This window comes from Ahaetulla prasina, chromosome 17 (genome assembly GCF_028640845.1).
Source record: "Ahaetulla prasina isolate Xishuangbanna chromosome 17, ASM2864084v1, whole genome shotgun sequence".
NCBI lineage: Eukaryota > Metazoa > Chordata > Lepidosauria > Squamata > Colubridae > Ahaetulla > Ahaetulla prasina.
Window position 1 is genome coordinate 39,758 of NC_080555.1, and position 19,949 is coordinate 59,706.

General features: G+C 45.3%; 2 protein-coding genes across 2 annotated transcripts; one reads left to right on the plus strand and one right to left on the minus strand.

Annotated features, from left to right (window-relative positions):
* Nucleotides 1-70: 70 nt before the first annotated feature.
* On the minus strand, nt 71-8,128 carry APH1A (aph-1 homolog A, gamma-secretase subunit). The gene is given in 12 exon segments (XM_058160702.1): nt 71-765; nt 1,082-1,207; nt 3,115-3,259; nt 3,707-3,778; nt 3,780-3,807; nt 4,337-4,367; nt 4,370-4,414; nt 4,474-4,481; nt 4,876-4,904; nt 5,638-5,808; nt 7,741-7,775; nt 7,777-8,128. Coding segments are annotated over 12 exon segments (831 nt in total). The 5' UTR covers nt 7,855-8,128; the 3' UTR covers nt 71-702.
* Nucleotides 8,129-11,717: 3,589 nt separating this feature from the next.
* Nucleotides 11,718-19,599, plus strand: ANP32E (acidic nuclear phosphoprotein 32 family member E). Its single transcript, XM_058160676.1, has 7 exons — nt 11,718-12,099; nt 15,215-15,364; nt 15,589-15,711; nt 16,406-16,571; nt 16,989-17,143; nt 17,796-17,847; nt 18,232-19,599. Exons 1-7 carry the CDS (start codon nt 12,031-12,033, stop codon nt 18,297-18,299), a joined length of 783 nt encoding a protein of 260 aa, XP_058016659.1. The 5' UTR covers nt 11,718-12,030; the 3' UTR covers nt 18,300-19,599.
* Nucleotides 19,600-19,949: the final 350 nt, after the last annotated feature.

Genomic DNA, 19,949 nt, shown 5'->3' on the forward strand with positions numbered 1-19,949 from the left:
CTGAGACGCCTCTGTGCCACCCACTGGCAGGGCCTGCTTTTCTCTTTGCCCAAGGTGACCCAACATGAGAACAGTTACCAGAGAACGTTTTATTAACTGCACCGTGGGCCAACTCATAAAAGGATTTAGGGCTCAACATTAAAGAAAATAGGATTGGGACTTTATAAAAAAAGAATTAGAGCAAGAAAGATCCTTTGTATTCATATAGACACAGTGGCACCTCCTAGCCAGCAGATGGAGCTCTTGCGCCCCACCAGGTCCAGTGTCTATACAGGATTCCCAGTGGATGAAGGAAAAGTTCAGGCTGAGGATTTTGTTGGCACATGGGGAGCTTAGCCATAGCCCACAAAACTTCCAAGGGAATCCACTAGGAAATGTAAAGGTCTGGGGCTTGCTCGGCTCTCCAGGAGAACCTGAGTGATCATCTTCCGGGGCAGAAAAAGAAGCAAAGGAGAATAAACAGAGCTGGAGGGTTCCCAGCCACATGCCAAGGAACAGTCTTCCTTCATTCCAAGCCATCTTTTGGGCCAAGGAGCCTTTTCTGCCTTCCCAGGGCCAGTCAGGAGCTCCAACCACCTGAGCAGCTCGGGAGCCCTTGACCCAGGTGAAGACCCACGTCCAGCAGTGTAGAAATTGTCCTGGGGGGTGTGTGCTCATCTTTCCTAGGAAGCTTCTGACCACCAGGACCCAATGGGCAGGGACTCAGTCCTCCACAGGGAGTTGCAGCTCAAAATACACCCTAACATGGCCATCCTCCTTCTCCCTTCATACAAGGAAGGGCAGAACAATTTAACTTGCGAGCAAACCCAAGACAAGGCACCAAGTAAGCCTTACCATGTTCGGATCGCCCTCCTCTGGCTTCTGGAAAAGATAGAACAGGATGGGCAAGGGAGAACTGAGAGCCCAACCTGCATTCCTCAATGGCATTGTACCCTGGAGGCAGGACCAATGAGCTCATTAGCTCATTTCCCCCCCCCCCCAGCACTTTGGAGAGAACAGTGAACGGGCTCCCAAGATTCTTGTTTTCTTTCCCCGCCCCCCACTTCCCTCTTCTCCAAATCCCACAAAAGTCATGGCCCTCACAGGAGAGGCAGGCCAGGATGTTGCGCAGTGAACCACCAGCTGTGAAAAAGGTCCACACCCCTGTCAAGATGATGATCAGAAAGATGGGGATACGGCTTGCTTCATAGCATGGGTTCAGAAATGTCTGTGGGGAGAAAGTGAGAGGGGACTTCAGAAGGCAGCTGAGTCTGCAGTGTTTCCACCACCCACCCATTCCCTCCATCTGCTTTTGAACTGGGAGACTTGGCTTGGTCGCAAATGCAGAGCAAAATTCCGTCCTGCTGGGGAAGGACAGCCTCTCTGTGTCTCCAAGGGAAAACTATTTTAACTATGTTCTGTTAAGGGAGCTACATTGCTTTGGCTCCCATGAGTCACTAAGACATAAACCGTGGCTTACAATCACAATTGGCTGGAAACCGGAAAGTTGGTTATCTTTTCCCTGTTTTCAGACATTTCCCACATTAAGGGACAATTGGCTCAGCATCTTTGGGAGGTCCCTGTCCTGAGCAGTCACACAGTAGTCCTATGAAGGCTTCAACCAACTTTTGTTTGGCTTTTCTCCTTTTAATCAAATTAACCTATTTAGAATAGAATAGAATAGAATAGAATAGAATTTTATTGGCCAAGTGTGATTGGACACACAAGGAATTTGTCTTGGTGCATATGCTCTCAGTGTACATAAAAGAAAAGATACGTTCATCAAGGTACAACATTTACAACACAATTGATGATCAATATATCAATATAAATCATAAGGATTGCCAGCAACAAGTTATAGTCATACAGTCATAAGTGGAAAGAGATTGGTGATGGGAACTATGAAACGATTAATAGTAGTGCAGATTCAGTAAATAGTCTGACAGTGTTGAGGGAATTATTTGTTTAGCAGAGTGATGGCCTTCGGGAAAAAACTGTTCTTGTGTCTAGTTGTTCTGGTGTGCAGTGCTCTATAGCGTCGTTTTGAGGGTAGGAGTTGAAACAGTTTATGTCCAGGATGCGAGGGATCTGCAAATATTTTCACGGCTCTCTTCTTGATTCGTGCAGTATACAGGTCCTCAATGGAAGGCAAGTTGGTAGCAATTATTTTGAGGTTATCCAACAAGAAAGCTCTTTCTTGTTGCAAATTTTTGTCTTCTGTGATTTCAAGTTTGATCATGAGGTTACTCCATGCTCAAATATAAGAGAAACTTGCTCCTCTAGTAAATGATCCAGGGATCATTCTTCTTTTTTTCCCAGTCTTTTTTTAAATAATTTTTATTCAGCATTTACATCTTTAACCTCTTAGTTACATTTTTACAGCTTTCTGATTCCGGCATCTTTGGTAATATCTATTTTATCTTTTAACCAACTATATACACATACATTTTATATACTACTTGCCAATTCCTATATTCATTACAATTTATACCTATCTATTACACATTAACTATTTCGTTCCTCTGTAATATCTTCTCTTACATTTATACATTAATTTTTGATTCTTTCTCCAACAAGTTGTACCATCGTTTCGTAATGAATCGTTTCCTCTCGGTCTTTTAATTCCATTGTTAATTTATCTGCTTCTGTGCATTCTAGCACCTTTTTTATAATCATCATATTTGATGGAGCAAATCTTTGTTTCCAATTTTGTGCAAATGAAATTCTGGCGGCCGTAACTATGTGAAGTATGAGGTAATAAATTTCTAATCTTCTCTTTTATAATTCCCAATAAATATAATTTGGGTTTCATAGCAATTTTTCCCTTGTCATTTCCTCTAGCCATTTTTGGATTTTTAACCAATATGCCTTTGCTTTGGGACATGTCCACCACATGTGGAAATATGTCCCGATCCAGGGATCATTCTTGAACGAACTCTGCATACAAGCGCTTAACAGACCACACATTTTTTTTTTAGAACTATCTTTCAAGCATGTTGGGCTGTTAACCTTTCCCCCTTCCTCAGAAATAATGGATGGGTGAAATCTCTTGTCCTGGAGAAAGCCAATCTAGAAGAGGAGAACCAGATTGAATACACGTTTTTGCACAAATCCTGGGCAACCAGATCCACTCACCAGCCCTGATATCACCAGGTGGCTGACAATCACCAGGGCTAGCTTCCAGGAGCGCCTCTTCCCACAGGCATTGAAGAAAATGGTCCCCCAGAATGTGTGTAAGAGAACTAGGGCCATGGTCAGAAAAGCTGAAATGGTCAGAAAAGCCGAAGAGACTGTAGAAAAAATGCTTTTAAAAGTTAAAAAAAAAATGGCTACGCCCACCCAGTCACATTATCACCACCACCACCACCACCAAACCACGCTCACAGAACCGGTAGTAACAAATTTTACATTTCACCCGATTTGCAGCTCAGTCTATGCACATCATACTCTGGGTGAAGCAGGCCTGAAAAAACGGTTATGCCAAAAGTTTTAGATTCTTCCCTGCATCAAATCCTGTCTCATGGAGAACGGCCTGCCTTTCTACAGCCTAGCCAGCTGAATCTCATACTTTTTCTGATACTAAAATGTTTGAAAATGCTCTTGCTGAAACACCACAGGGATCAGGGGAAAAGCCACGTATAGTCTTCTCGGTGGTTGTTTTTTTTAAAGAACCGTTTGTTCCGGCAATCTCTCCACCCACAAAAGGCCCTACCTGAAGTGATGGAGGTAATAGGGCGAATCCCCATGGATGCCAACTGTCCCAGGACCAATGGAATCTGCAAGGATGTTAATGACGCCACTGAAAAATTCCAAAGGAGAGGGCGGACACTACCGGTAGGTGGAAAATCAGAGTGGGGTATGGCTCCATGACTCAGCATTTATCCAGGCCTGCCCCACCCCTCCTTCTGCTGGCGTCGCCTCTCAGATCTCTGGAAGCGAGGGTCCTCCCACACTGAATTGTCTTCAGCTGGAACTGCTGTCAGCTTCTGGGAAAGGGAGGGGTCAGAGGGCCGAGTAATTCCAGCACCTGGCAGGCTTCCTGCTCTGAAGGCTGAGCCAAAGGAACACACGCTATATGAGTGAGGTTTATCGGGCTTGTCCTTTCACTCCTGGAATCCCCTCTGGGCATGGGGCCAGGGCCGGGGACTGGAGGCATGACAGGCCGTTCATCTTCATTATCGGACTTGGAGTCTGATAAAAGGCCCGGTTGGAGACGGGAGGGGCCCGGCTGAGGAGAGGATGGAGGACAAGTCACAACACATGACTATTTTGAAAAGGATGCCAGATGTGCAGCAGCCACTTCAGCTAAGCCCCAACTCTTCTCTGTGGCAACCCTGGGAGCCGGAGGTTCATTCACCATAGGCCATTTGTTTGGTCGAAGCGGGGGAGAGGGGGATCTCCCATCTTCACTTACGGTCACATAGTGTAAGCCTCCCTGAGTCTTCGGAGAAGAGCGGGATATAAATGCAAATTAAAAAAAAAAAAGCCCTTCACCTGCTTTCCTAAAACGGGATGCAGAGGAAGCGGGCAATTCCTTAAGTTCCAAAAACACCAGCAACAAGTGGCCGCCTCCACTTACTACCCCTTCCCCCTTGTTCTTCTTGGATTCTTTGTCCCATTTAGGTTCAAGGAACATTTCACCTTGAATTAACCCCATCGCTAACCCTAACTCTATCACGCAATCCCAAGGGACAGAGGACCGGGTTCACCGATCCCAGCTTAAGCTAGAGTCCCACCTGCAAATGAAATAAAGAAAGGATGCACAAAGACTGAAAAAAATGAGAGAAAGACTGCCTATCCTCAGAAGACACCTTGGTCTGAATGCTGAAGTCAGCACCAAAGAAAGCACTGGAGAAGGACAATTATTTACTTAGTAAAAGGTTTCCCATTCTTCACTGCGCTCAGACCACAGTTCCTGGGAATCTCTGGAAGAAGTTTATGGGGAAAAATTAAGAAAATTAAGCCAGGCATAGACTGGCTCCAGGGACTGGCCAGCTGTTTGGCGGCTGTTGTGGTCCTCCAGCAGCCTGCGGAGCTGGCAATGGAGTCAGACAACGATGAGGTTGAGGAAGAACATAGGCCAGTCCTGGAGGCTGGGGAAGGCCTGGATGAAAGCTTTGCGTTGGAGGCAGAAGTGAGGCCAGGGCCATCGGGGAGTGATGTGCGGACTCCGGAGCCTCCAGAGGCTGACAGTAGTGAGGCAGAGGAACAGGAGGATCCTGTTCCTAATGCACACATGAGAAGAGCTGCCAGAAGGCAAGAGCAGCTAAAGCAAAGAGGACGACTCGGGGGTAGGGCCAAGAGATGATTGGCCCCTCCCATAAGGCTTAAAAGACCAGCAACGGCTCTTGGGCTCTTTGTCGGAAAACAATGTTGATAAGACTTGCTCCTTGTCTTGCTGCATTTATTTCTTGTCGGCGTCTTCTGCTTTTGAACTTTTGCCAAGAAAGGCCTTTGACAGTTTGCCTAATTAGACCATGGTTGGTGATAAGACTGAGGAATTGTGTTATGAAGAATTTGTTTTGATTTATTTTGGACTACGCTGAGAATGAGTTAATTCTCAGCTGTTCTAATAAAGTCTGGTTTTGAACTGATTGCGTTTAATACTACCTACTTGGGCCTGTCTCTGCCTCTCTGTCTCCCTCCCTCCCCCCTTACTTAAGGAGCTTGCAGTGAGCAAAACGGAAGGCTTCCTGCAGCAGGACAGACACCACTGCCCCAAATATCAACAGGAGATGCTGCAGCCACTTGTCCTCCTGGTCACTCAGGTGAACGGAAAAGAACCAGACTAGGGAAGCCAAGAGAAGGGAGACCAACCAAAAGAAGGCCCTGGGTTTAGAAAAAAAGGGGGGGAAAGCCCATTCATTTCTCTTAGAAGATGCTTTTTGTGGGTTTTGAAAAGATGCCCCGGACATTTCAATTCAACCTGTATCAACTACAGCAGCCTGAACAGAATAGAATAGAATTTTTTATTGGCCAAGTGTGATTGGACACACAAGGAATTTGTCTTGGTGCATATGCTAACTAACTATAGTATTTTGCACAATTTGCACCGTTTCTGCCCATCATTTTTTTAAAAAACAACAAAACAGCAATTCACCAGTTTGCCCTAGAAGTCTATTTTAATCATTTCAGTGGCTTGTGAAATTACAGACAGTATCCTTTTTTTTTTCCCAGGCATAATTTTGGAATCCCAAAGGCTACATTAAAAAAAAGTTGATTTTTAATAATGTCAAGAGCTGGAATTGGCATATGGCCGTGATGGCGAACCTATGGCACATGCCCCAGGTGGCACGTGGAGCCATATCGGTGGGCACGTAAGCATTGCCCTAGCTCAGCTCAGCTGAGCATGCGTGTGCCAGCCAGCTGATTTTCGGGCCTTCCGGGCTCACTGGAAATCAGGAAACAGGCTGTTTCCAGCCCCCGGAGGGCCTCGGGGCGGGGGGAAGCCCATTTTTCGCTCTCCGCAGGCTCCAGAGGCTTTCTAGGAGCCTGGGGAGAGCGAAAAACGGGCCCACCGTGCCATCGCGTGCCAAAAGCTGGGGGTCATGTACACATACACAGGTGGGGTGGGGTGTGTATGCATTGAATTATGGGTGTGGGCACACGTGCGTGCAACCCCCCCCCTGCTCCTCCAATTGGCACGCAAAAGCAAAAAGGTTAGCCCTCACTGGCATATGGGGTTACCTTTTTAAATGTTGGTTCAACATCCTAATAATATAAGCAGAGCTTGTTCCACGTTTTCTCAACAACATTCCTCAAAACCTGAGAAGAATGTTTCATGATTGGAAGACAGAAATTTATCCCAAGGAAGAGCTGAAGCAAAGCAACCTTGGTAATAAAGGAAAGCACCCGAGGCTCTAAAAGTCCCACCTGACTGGCACGGATGAAATTACCTCGTTAGGGTAATGAAATGTCTGCCAGAAAATAGCCAAGCTCAAGAGAGAGCGAGCACCAGTCGCCAAAGGCAGGCTTGGCCCTCAGCAAGCTCAGAGTCCCCACTGCTGGGGGCTGGGCGGGGGGTGGAGAGGGCTTCCCAATTTATCTTCCCTAGACTAGGGGGCAGAAGTGGGTTTCAGCAGGTTCTGTCCGGTTCTGGAGAACCGGTAGAGGAAATTTTGAGTAGTTCAGAGAACAGGTAGTAAAAATTCTGAATGGCCCCCATCTATTCTCTGCCTCCCGAGTCCCAGCTGATTGGGAGGAAATGGGGATTTTGCAGTAACCTTCCCTTGGAGTGGGGAGGGAATGGGGATTTTACAGTATCTTTCCCCTGCCACGCCCACCAAGCCACACCCACAGAAAGGGTAGTAAAAATTTTTGAAACCCACCACTGCTGGGCGTGGGGTCGTCAAAAGAAGTCAAGGAAGGCAGGAAAAGTCAGGCCAGAGCACCCGGAGGGCTTTCCCTAGGGTCTGCCCCTGAAGGCCTCACTGGCCGCCCAAAGCGGGGGATTTCCAAGAGAAACATCCAAGCAAGCCCAGAGGGCAGCCGCGTGGCTGGGGCGACTGACGTTTTGGTCATCCCCGAGTGAAGAGCGCCTCTCTTTCCGGGCCGGCCGGCTATTGTCCCCACGAGCTCCTGGGCTTGCTTTCCAGCTGCAAACGCGCCTTCGAGGAGTTGGGTTCCCCGGGTTCCCCGCGAGGGCCGACGAAAAAATGGCCGGGGCTACTCGACGCGCAGTCGACAGGACCCGCCGGCAGCCCCCCCCTTCCTCGCTGAACTGGGGAGGGGGCACAGCCAGCCGCCGCGGGCCCCTCTAACTCTGCCACCAGGATAATGACGCGCAGGGGGGTCCCGGGCCACACTTAGCAGGCAGAGCGGCAGCGATAGCCCGAAGGTGACGAAGAAGCAGCCGAAAACCACGCACGACCCCATCGTGCCTCGGCAGAGGGAGGAGGAGGAGCGAGGGGAGGAGCTTCCCGCACAGGCACCCTGGCAGTTGTAGTCCCCCGGAGGAGAGCACGTGCCCCCAATCGGGGCGGTCCGAGCTCAAGGCTGGCGGGTAATCCCCTGCGGGTGCCTGGCCAGGGGCGCCTCCAGGCCCAAAGGAGCGTCCTGCCCCCAAGGCGTTTGCCCGTCTCCAAGGTACCTTTTCGCGAGGGGGGACGGCCTGGAGCTCCGCCAACGAGCAAGGCTCTGAGCCAGCGGCTTCCGCCTCTTCCCTGCCGGCCCACCTGACGCCAAGCCCCGTCGGTCTCCTCCGGCCAGCGCAGGAGAGGGTGACCGTCCTGGTCGAAGACCCAGAGGCAGAAGCAGCCCAGCTTCTGCGAAGGTGGCTGGTTTGCGGAGGAAGAGCCGCGCTGCAAGGTTGTCGGAAGGAAGCCAGCGCCCGCAGGAAACGCCGGGGCGGCCCGGCTCCTTTCTGGGCTTCTCGGGTCCGCGCTGGGGACGGGCGAAACCCAGACGTCCCCCGATCCTGGGCGGCGGCCTCGGCCCTCCTGCTTTACAATAAGTATAGGAACTAAACGGACCCACCTGGATCAGAGAAGCTTGTGAACCCATCAAAAAGGCCAAAATTGGGAAAGAGCCTCTTGGGCCAGATGGTTTTACCTGCCTCTCCTTCCTTAGAGACAGGAAATATATCCAGACTGACAATTGGACGGAGGCCAATATGGCATTAATACCCAAAGGAAGTCAGGATTCAGCACTACTGAATAGTGACTGTACATTATTAAGGATGATTTTGGCCAAGAAATCCTGAAAAGGGTCCAAGAAAATGGGTCTTTCTGGATTTTATTCAAAAAGATGAACCGAGGTTTTTAACCAAAAGATAAAACTGCTGCCACTGTGCCTTTGTGATTCTGTTTCTCCGTTTAGGTAAGGCAATATCTCTGAAAGTATGAGCCAACAGGTGACTGTCTTGTCTAGTACCTCACCACTGCACAGATCATTGCAAACAGAGAATTAACAAAACCTTGTGAAATACAGAAAGTGACAGAGCTGCCCCTTCTCACCCTTGTTATTCCCCTTGGCTCTGGAACAACTGAACAGATATAAGACAAAATAATTTCTGGGGTAAGGATTAAAAGGAAAACATTAATTATGGGCATTTGCCCAGGATTTGATAATTCTGGAAAATCCTTTGGAAGCAATAGAAATATGATTGGAAAAATTAAAGGATGTTGGTGCTTAGCTGGATTCAAAATTAATAATGAGAAAACAGATAAGGATGGAAGAGCAAACGAATTGGTGGAAAAAATAGTTAAAAGATTGAGACAAAAAGGGAAGTTGAGAAAAATGAGCATTACTATGCATTACAGATTCTATGTTATTTCAGAACAATTATGTTACGTTCCAACAGGTGGAATGAAATTAAGAAGGGTATGCTAAATTTGGAAAAATTATAATTGTCATTGTTGGGCAGAATGTCTTTGGCCTATAGCGATGCTTTTGCTTCAGACCAGGGGTCTCCAACCTTGGTCCCTTTAAGACTTGTGGACTTCAACTCCCAGAGTTCCTCAGCCAGCTTTGCTGGCTGAGGGACTCTGGGAGTTGAAGTCCACAAATCTTAAAGGGACCAAGGTTGGAGACCCCTGCTTCAGACCATCCCTCCTTTGGCAATGGATGTGCCACTGAAGCAATGGTAGCCAGATCAAGATTTGTGTGGCAAGAGAAAAAAGCCAGTTCTGCAAAAGCTTGCCAAAAAACTGCAGTATTTGAGACATCAGATACAATTGAATGGAAAAAGAAAGAAGAGTGCCTTATCACATACAGTGCAAGGACTGCTACAGCCACCGTGGAAGGAGGACAGGTGGGCAGCCAAAATTCTAAGCAGGGATCTGCACCAGACGAAAAAAAGATAGAAAGCAGCATTCCACCAAGGAAAAAAATAATACCCGCACCCAAACTGGCAGGGCAAACTACAGGCAATAAACCCCACACTCGCTCACACTGATGACGTTTCCTAGTTGGGTAATGAAGTACCAAGAAGTCCACTTTTTTGTTGTACAATTATAATCAGTTCGTAAGGGGCCTTAAAGGAAAGTGGTCAATTAATTAATTCTCTAATTGTTTGCTAATCTTATTCAAGATTAGTAGTGTAAAATGCTAATTTTACACAAGGAATGCTTTAAAAGGAATGCTTTATATTCACAGAAGCTCACTTGTGCGTAATCCCCCATTGAAAACAAGGGGAAAAGATAAAAGGAAGGAGCATCTCACGAAGGAGCATCTCACTCTCTTTCACTGAAAGTCTGGGAAAAACGGCAGGTCTTCACAGCTCTTTCTAAGCGAGGAACTGCAGGATGGCAGGTGTGGTCAACCCAGGTCAGGCCTCAGAACCTCCAGTTCAGCCTTGGGAGCTTCCCAAGGGCTGCTGCCTGCTGTGCAGTGACGCCAAGTTATCGTCAAAATTGAGGGACTCTGGGCCTCATTAGCTTCCCTTCCTTGCTACAGAAATTTAGAATTCAGGACAAAGGTAAATGTGAATGACATCTTAATTCTCCATATCAAATGACTGACACTGAGTCTGCACCAGGGCAGCAATGCTGATAATGAAGCCGTTGCATTTTCACAAATCGTATTGTGATAATATGGCATGTAATTATAATTGTCTCAAAATCATAAGAGAAAGCAACCAACCATGCTGCCTATAACTTCAGTCTAATAACAATTCATGGCCATCTGTGGATTCTTCATCACTGACAATTTCCATAAGACATGATAGAGTCCCAACACCAAAGCTTCAAGTATACAATGTATCTTTAGAAAAGAACATTTGTAGCTTGGTGTTGAACTGTGGGGTCCTTGGTGGTCTCTGGACTTGGTTGTTTTCTTGCAGACGTTTCACTACCCAACTAGCTAACATCATCAGTGCCAGGTGATGATGCACTGATTACTAGCACCAATGTTACCTTGTAATTAAACGCCTGTGAGAAAACAATGGAGTTCAGATAAAATAGAATAGAATAGAATTTTTTATTGGCCAAGTGTGATTGGACACACAAGAAATTTGTCTTGGTGCAGATGCTCTCAGTGTACATAAAAGGACCACACACAATGCATCTTTCTAAAAGGCAGATTATGAATTCGGCTGTTAAGACACTGGCCATCTGGGGGGGAAATAGGCAGTAGTTTTACAGTGAGCAGATACATAAGAGCACCAGCATACCTACCAACCCTGTCCTAATGTTTCCTTTAATTGTATTCATTTTATGTTCTCAGTTCATGCTTATACTTATATATGTTATCTAATATGTACTCGACAAATAAATAAAAACTAAAGGAGGCAGCAGGCTGTACCTGCCCTACACACAAAAGAAACGCACCTCCCCAAACTGCAGACACGTGATGGAAGCAAAGAATATTCTGCTGTTCTTGCAATTTCCCACCATTACCTTACCAAAACTGATTTTTTTTTGCCTCTAGTCTGCACATGTATATGCACATGGAAAGCAACATGAAAGATTGTGTCACAACAATGAGTGTTGCTGTATAGCACGCAGGAGACCCTTGTTTAGAGAAAAGAAGCGAGGGCAGAACAAACTTCAGAGTCTGGTTATCCGCAGGGGACAAGGGGTCCCCGACCCCCACTTTTTCGGCAGCCCCGCCCACAGCCCCGCGTTGCTTCCAGAGCGCCTCGGGCGCACACAAAAGGAAACACCGGCGCCCGAGAGCTTTTTGGGAGGGGGAAAGAGCGGGGCGCGCGGCCACTCGTCTAGCCGCGAGGGCTCCGCGCGTCCAGCCAATCGGCTCCCTGGGGCGGGGAGCGGCGTCGAGAGCCACGCCGGGAGAGGCGGGGCATCTGGTAGGGGGCCCCATGCGCCGTGTCATGGAGGCTCAGTGTGCGAGCGGCCATTGAAGGGAAAGGAGCTGCGTGTTTCGCAACAGGAGGGATCGGGGTGGCAGAGCAGCCCGGAGTTCTCAACTCCGCTCGCACCGCCTTCGGGGCCCTTTGCTGAGCAGCCGAGAGGGGGGGAAACTCTCCCTTTATTTTCTTCTTCTCCCCCTCCTTCTCCTCCTCGCCACGCATCCCCACGCCTGCCTGTCGGGTTCTCCTTAGGTAGTTTGCGCCCCTCCCTCCTTGCTCTCCACTTTGGAGAGGCTTTCCAGATGGAGATGAAAAAGCTGGAAATGAAGAAGCGCGTTAACCTGGAGTTGAGGAACCGCACGCCCGAGAAGGTGAGGACAAGCCCTTGGGAGGAAGGAAATCGAAGATTTTTAGATTCCCAGGATTTCCCTCCTCGCGCCTCGATCGTGCCAAAAGCGCGCGGCGATCGATGCGCTCGGCGGCGGCGGCGGGCGCGTGGGGGGCCTTAGCAGCAGAGCGGCCGCCGGACCCGTCTGCTTCGACCAGTCCTTTCAAGGGCTCTTATCCAGGGCCCGACCTCCCAGAGACGGGCTTTTCTCTGCGAGGCCTGGCGGCCACAACGGCAACAGCCGACTGCCTTTTCTGACTTTCCTCTCCTGCTTCCATCTTTTTCCCCCGAGCTATCCCGGCGCGGCATAAATCACAGGACGCGAGGTTGCTCCTGCCTTCCGTACCCTAAAAGGGGGTTGTTGGAAGCCCGATGCAAGAGGCGAGCTGGTTAACTCTTCCGTTCCCAATGCCGCCTCGGCTCGGGCAGTCCCCGCCGCGCAATCTCTCCCCGCCCCAAACCAGTTAATTAAAAATAAGCGGTGGCCCCAGATGAAGGAGAACCGAGCACAAGAAAGGAGGTTCCCAACTTAAAACTTTCCTCCCTTCTCTTTCCTTCCCCACTCCTTTCTCCCCCTTTTTGCAGTTAACGGCTCTTTCGTCAAATCTAGGTTACGCAGCCTCAACTGTGAAAAGGTGGCGGGGAGTTTTTTCCGCTGCCCTCCTCCCATCCAGCAAATTGCCCGTTGGGATTTCCCCCCCCCCTTTCTCGTGCAGAAAAAAAGTCAGATAGTCCATAAGGGTAGAAAGGCTGGACTCTGCCGGTTCTTGTAGCGAATGTACTTTACACAAATGTTGGTAAACAACCCTGGCTGCAGCTGAATCCATCTTAGCCTCTTCTACGCAGATGAATTAGTCTCCTTCCACTTGTCTCCTTAGAGCGGGTGGAAGGTGGACCCTTTCTTTAAAAAGCAGAACACGCTGCCACCACCATGGCTCCTTCCAGCCAGGCATTTTCAATGTGGCTTAATCTTTCTAAAACATCGAGGGCAGCAATCGCCCCAAGAGCAGCCATAGATGGGCAACGCCCCTCCCTTGAAATCTCATGCCTGGGCGGTCAAGGAGATAAGGCCAGCAGAGAGAGGAAGATAAGCTATGCCTGCCTGCCCGCCTGTGCCCTGTGCCTCTGGAGTGTTCACAAAGGCAAGAATGCGTCCACCTCCTGCCCTAGGATGTGGTGGTTTACGCTGGTCCTAGGGAACCAGCTGGCTGCAGACGGAGTTTTTAATCCAGCCCGTCCCAAGAACACAAGATGGAGAGAGGTGGGGGGAGCCCAAGAACAACCCACCAGAGAGGAGAAACAGGAAACTTCTCATGTCACAGGAGCACTGCAGAAAATGCCAGGGGTGCCCCTCTCCGCCATAGCTCCCTTACAGAAGGAGAGGCTGTCTCCAAAGCAACTGCATGGTTGGAACAGAGGAGCCCAAAGTCTTGGACTGGCCCATTATGGCTCCCAGGATTGCTCTTCCTCTGCTCCCCACACACACACCCTGCCCGCCCGCCTCTGCATGGGACCAAATGGAGATTTCTTTGAGCTTGAGGTTCTTTGGAAGATTGCCAAAGGTCTCCTATATGAAAAACTGTGGCTCTTGTAAAATATGCTCAAGCATTGGCTTTGTGCTGGAGGATGTGAGGAGGGAGCAGAGTGATCCTCTTGCCACGTGTTCCCCCTTCCTGCTGGGGAAGACCCAAGGCAGAGCTTCCCTGCTGATGGGCGACAGGAGCTGGTCCTGCCCTTGTTCAGAAGGTGCAGGAGATGAAGAATTAACAGCCATCCCAGTGCCCATAATGCACAGTACGCAATGAGCCCCCTTCCCTAGTACATTCCTGAGAATAAATGTGAAAAGTTCTTTACTCACCCAATTCATACACTTTTTACGGTATTTTCTATAGAAGAAATTGATGCTTCTTATAGTACCTAGTAAAAATAAAAGATACCACTGTTGTTAAAAGCTTGGCAAGTCTCGTTTAAAAGAGAATGCCACTACAAAGGGTGCCATGAATGGTTTTTAGCCTGGAACCCTGCCCCTTAGGGAGTCCCCCTGCCCACATCAACATGTGCAAATGCTGTCACTTTAGGAATAGAATAGAATTTTTTATTGGCCAAGTGTGATTGGACACACAAGGAATTTGTCTTTGCTGCATATGCTCTCAATGTACATAAAAGATCATCAAGAATTCTAAGGTACAACACATGATGAGTCATAGGGTACAAATAAGCAATCAGGAAACAATAACAATATAACTCATAAGAATACAAGCAACAAAGTTACAGTCTTACAGTCATAAGTGGAAGGAGATGGGTGATGGGAACGATGAGATTAATAGAAGTGCAGATTTAGTAAGTAGTTTGACAGTGTTGAGGGAATTATTTGTTTAGAGTGATGGCGTTTGGGAAAAACTGTTCTTGTATCTAGTTGTTCTTCTGTGCAGTGCTCTGTAGCGTCCTTTTGAGGGTAGGAATTGAAACAGTTTATGTCCAGGATGTGAGGGGTCTGTAAATATTTTCCCAGCCCTCTTTTTGACTCGTGCAGTATACAGGTCCTCAATGAAAGGCAGGTTGGTAGCCATTGTTTTTTCCGCAGTTCTAATTATCCTCTGAAGTCTGTGTCTGTCTTGTTTGCAGAGCCAAACCAGACATAGAGGTGCAGATGACAGACTCAGTAATTACTCTGTAGAACTGTTGCGCTTGCCATATGAAGGCAATGGTTACATTAAGCTTCCACGTCTCCTTTCATTTTGTAGCATAGGGTGCACTAGTGTCAGAATGTTTTCTATTTGGAATAGAAAGTTTCTAGTTATTATTACTAAGAATGTTGCTACTGTATCTTGTCAAAGTCAGAAGACCTTTCCTTCAGGACAGCTTTTTTTAAAGGTCTTTGCTATATCTGAGTATGACCTGTCTTGGTATTAAAAAAATTTTTTTAATTTCTATCACATATGACATGATTATCATGTGTGTCCAAAATGAATCTAACTGACCATTGTTTTAGTCATCAAGTTTGCAAGAATAAGTTGGAAAATACTTCTAATGTGGTGTTCCACCCCCTGCGCCAGAGACTGGGGATTTCCTTCAGCTGAAGGGCGAATCTGTTTCAGGTGGCTGAGTTGGTGCTAGACAACTGCCGGTCCAGCAATGGTGAAATCGAAGGCCTGAATGACTCGTTCAAAGAACTGGAGTTTCTCAGCATGGCCAACACAGAGTTGACCTCTTTGGCCAAACTCCCTACGCTGACAAAGCTTCGAAGGGTGAGTGTTCGGTTAGGGCAGGTGACCTTCAGTGGCATGTAGCGGGTATATCAGGTTTAATGCCCATGCAGCCTTTTGTGTAAGAATCTTGTCAACAATTAGTAATATATGTCGCCTATTATCCCCACTGTATCACGAAAGCATACATTTGCTTATGTAATTTTTTATGAGAGAACGTGTAGATTTCAAAGTCAACTCCACTGATTGAGATGTTTATGCTGTAGCTGGAACTGAGTGACAATCTAATTTCCGGCGGTCTAGAAGTCCTGGCAGAGAGATGTCCAAATCTTACATATCTAAATTTGAGCGGCAACAAAATCAAGGATCTCAGCACTGTTGAAACTCTTGTAAGTATAGAATTGGATGGGGAGGAGATTTAAAGAGGTCTTAAGATGTACTTGGTCGTCATTACGTAGCAGTCACCACTGAATCAAGGCCAATGTATTTAAGATGCTAAAGAGCCTTGGGAAAATGGAACATCATTGTTTAAATAATTGGTGTCATAACTGCTGCTATAAGGGATATGATTGTGACTAAATATCAAATACAGTCCAAATAGTTTTAAAGAGCTTTTCCTCAGTCTTTTCTAAGATGCCCCCCCCCCCAATGTGTTGGATTACAAATTGCACCCTCTTTGGCGAGGCAGTTCGACAATTTGCTCTAAACTGAACCCTGGCAGATCCCAATAAAAAAAGGAACCAGGCACAACTCTGCAGGCAGAGTTTGCACGTATTTTCTTGACATTTCATTTTATAATGGAGAGATTTCCCTGTTATCTAGCTGCTATTTCTGCCTAATACTTGGAAGTTAGAATCAGGTTTGGGTTCCACGCTGATGTGAATGCTGTTATGCATATCAGATCTCAGGCAGAATTACTCAACCTGACCTCATTCTAGCATACAAAGGGAGTTGGCACCAATGTAGAAAACTATAAAGGGCAGTTTCAGTTCTCTTACTGTCTTGGCCCAAAACCCCATAGATAAATATACATAGCATAGTAATTTTAATAAATAACATCTCCATGTTTTTTCTAATTGTTAGCAAAATCTGAAGAACCTGAAAAGCCTTGATCTGTTTAACTGCGAGATCACAAATCTGGAAGATTACAGAGAAAGTGTGTTTGAACTGCTCCACCAAATCACGTATCTAGATGGATTTGATCAGGATGATAATGAGGCCCCTGATTCAGAAGAGGAAGAGGATGATGGTAATTGTTCATTGGAATATTTACTATGAATATTTTCAAGATACGGGTAGGAAATACATTCCTGAAATATGAAAATTGACCAGAGATCAAAATACACCATTCAAATTATACATGCTCTACATGCTAATAAATGAATGATTTTCCGTACAAGGGGAAAATAAACTTTGCAGTTGGCAAAATTACATTTCCTATAAATACACATTTTTTTAAGAAATAGTTTGTTTAGTAATTGCAGGTCTTTTCAGCAGTTTAGTTACACTCCTCCATGACCTGCAACCTTTCAGAAGCTATCTCCTCCATTCATTTAGAAGTGGGTTTTTCCACTGTGTGCTGAATTTGAACCCCTGGATCGACCCTTAGGTTCTAAGTCAGGAATGAAGGATGGATACAGCATGCATTTATTCACTTTTCTTTCAGATGGGGATGAAGATGAGGATGAAGATGAGGACAAAGCTGGTCCCCCAGGAGAATATGAGGAAAACGATGAAGATGATGAAGCTTCAGACTTGGGGGAAGAGGAAGAGGAAGAGGAGGAAGTGGGTCTTTCCTATTTGATGAAAGAAGAGATTCAGGTTATACCTTACTGTTCATTTGTAAAGCATTTAACCTTATTAACTTGGCTTCGTATTTTAAAGCCTGTCAGTATGTGCCAAAGTCCTCTACAGGTTTTCTACTGCCATAGCATAAGTGGATATTCACTATTCAAGCTTTAGAAAAAAAGTCAAATATGCCACCTTCCTTAATGTCACTATATGCCACTATATTTCTCAGGAGAATTATCAGGGCTTTTTCTTAACTGCACCTTAGAAACTGCTTTTTAAATAATCTAAACTGGTATTTCAGTTGAAAGATTACTAATTTCCCACAAGCAGAATATAGGCCTGGATTACAGCGGTGGTATATTTTTTAGGCAGAAAGAATGTGATCTTTATAATTTATTAGATGTAATATAGCTCACACTTCAGCTTAATATCTGCTTGGCAATCAGATGAGAATTGTATAAGTTGAAATTGTATAAATTGAAATCTAAAACCTCTGGTTATGAGGAAGGGTGGCATGGCTATTATATTACCATAATTACAACGCTTTAAGGGGCTGTTTAACTGTAGTTTTAGTTTTCACACTATTTACATGGAAAATGTTTACTTATTTACTTTCATAAGTTTAGTTAAATGGACCTTAGTAATTCTGAATTTCTGAAATCATTAACTTGTTTCTCTAAAGGATGAAGAGGATGATGATGATTATGTAGAGGAGCAAGACAATGAGGAAGAAGGTAAGCTTCATATTCAGCCTGCATTGACTTTTTAAGTTTTACTATTCTGGATTCAAAAGTTGCCTTCTCTGATAGTTTTCTCTCAGAACAAAAAGAACTATTATAAATTTTGTTAGCTGGGATGAAATTAGTCTTTTCATTTAACTTGTAATAAATTCCTGATTCGTTTGAGCTTCTAAACTACTTCTTTAATGCTACTTAAATTTAGAGTTATAAATTGATAAAGACTTTTATTGTTGCTTACCAGATTCATTGATACTTTAAATGTGTGAGTTACCATTACATGTAATTGTTCAGAAGTGATGAAAATAAGTGTACAACAGTGTGCAGGAGTCACTGCTCCTTAATGTTCCTTTGGACATGTGTAAAAATTATTTCCCGCAGACGCCGTTGTCCGGGGAGAGAAGAGAAAACGTGCAGCTGAAGACGAAGGAGATGACGACGATGATTAAGTTGCAGAAAATACAAATAGGACCCGATTCATTTTTGTTGGAATTATGCAATAGTGATATGCAGATTTGTAAGGCTCCATGTATGATAGGTCTCTACAAAAGATATTAATTAATGTGTTTAACTTTTTATAGGAAGTGTTTTACTCTGTTTGCCCTTTTTATCATTCCAACTAAGACATAATAATCCATTATCGATCATATTTCCATCTGTTTTACTCACTGAAGCAGTTGTCCCTATTTCCTGCCTAGAAACTATATTCCTCCCATTTTTTTTCCTTCTGTTTCCTCATTATGAGCATGCTGTTAACCCTAGCCAGTTACTTCAGATAGTTGAACAGATTTAATTTAAACTTTTAAGAGAGCATGCACATGTCAAATATACAGGAGTAAGATAACCAACTCTTCATTGGAAAGGACTATGTCGCAACTGAAATGGGAATTAAGTGATCTGAAACTCTCATTTTACCTATCATTTCATTTTAAAAGGATATCTGAATGATGCACTGAATTCCTAGTTCATTTGTGTGTGTGGTTAGTCACTCTTTCTCTCTCACACACACAGACTTTTCTGGTAGATAACTTTAAGCAAGACGGGAATACAGTTCTCTAAAATAGTCTCACTCTGCCATAACAAAATATAAACTGGAAATAATTAATAGTTCATTCAAGGTTATAACTTCTTCGTGATCCTTTAGTTTACATGCACATTTCAGAACTCTTTTGTTCTGGTTAAAATGGAACAGTCATTCTTCAATACTAAATTTAAACCAATAGAAGTTATTCTGCATTTTCTTTCTCGCTATATTGCCCTTTCAAGCAATATTGGCAAGTAGATATACAAGTGGGCTTAGAGCCAAGCTCCTGAAAACCACAAGTTGGTTGTTTTGCTGAACAGAGAAGACATTTAGGAAGGCAGCTGTTTAATTCAGGGCAGGGCCCCTGAAGCCAAGAGTGGAGAATGGCTTTACACCTTGAGCCATGGAAAGATATATACAAAATTTGGAGTTCTCAAATGATTTGGAGTTCTTTCTGGGATAGGTTTAGTTCGGTTCTCGTTGAGGAAAGTTATTCAACCAGTCCTCAATTTCACTGTTAAAAAAATATAGAAGCACATTTGCTAAATGTGACAGCGAGGCAATACTAATCTTTTCTGTGGAAGGTAGACTGGTTATGCTCTTATTCCCTTTTATGCAGGTTATTTTGAAAACGTAGAAAAATATGAATTCAGAGAGCTCTTTTCCATTTCTCTGCTTCTGACAGATGATCCTGTATTATTAAATAAATATTTTGCTCAAATACATATATGTTTTCAAATTACACGATTTATTATTCTCTGTCAGATTTTAGAGAAGCCGTTTTAGACAGACAGATAATTTCTGCATAGGTGCTTCAGTTGTATTGCATCTGCCTGTAATATATTTTACAAACACAGGCATTCATTAGTATCGCACATTGCACTCTTTAGTTTCAGGAAGTAGCTTTCCATAAAGTTCAGTAAAATTAAATATTCTCCTCATCTCCCTCGGAAAATGAATAGGGCGACACAGGGCACAGCTCCTTTTTTTAAGGCATTTGAAAAGAAAAAAAGTGAAAGGCAGCTTTGTAGAAATTAGGGTTGGGGATCTTAAAGGACTTATTAAACGTTCGTCC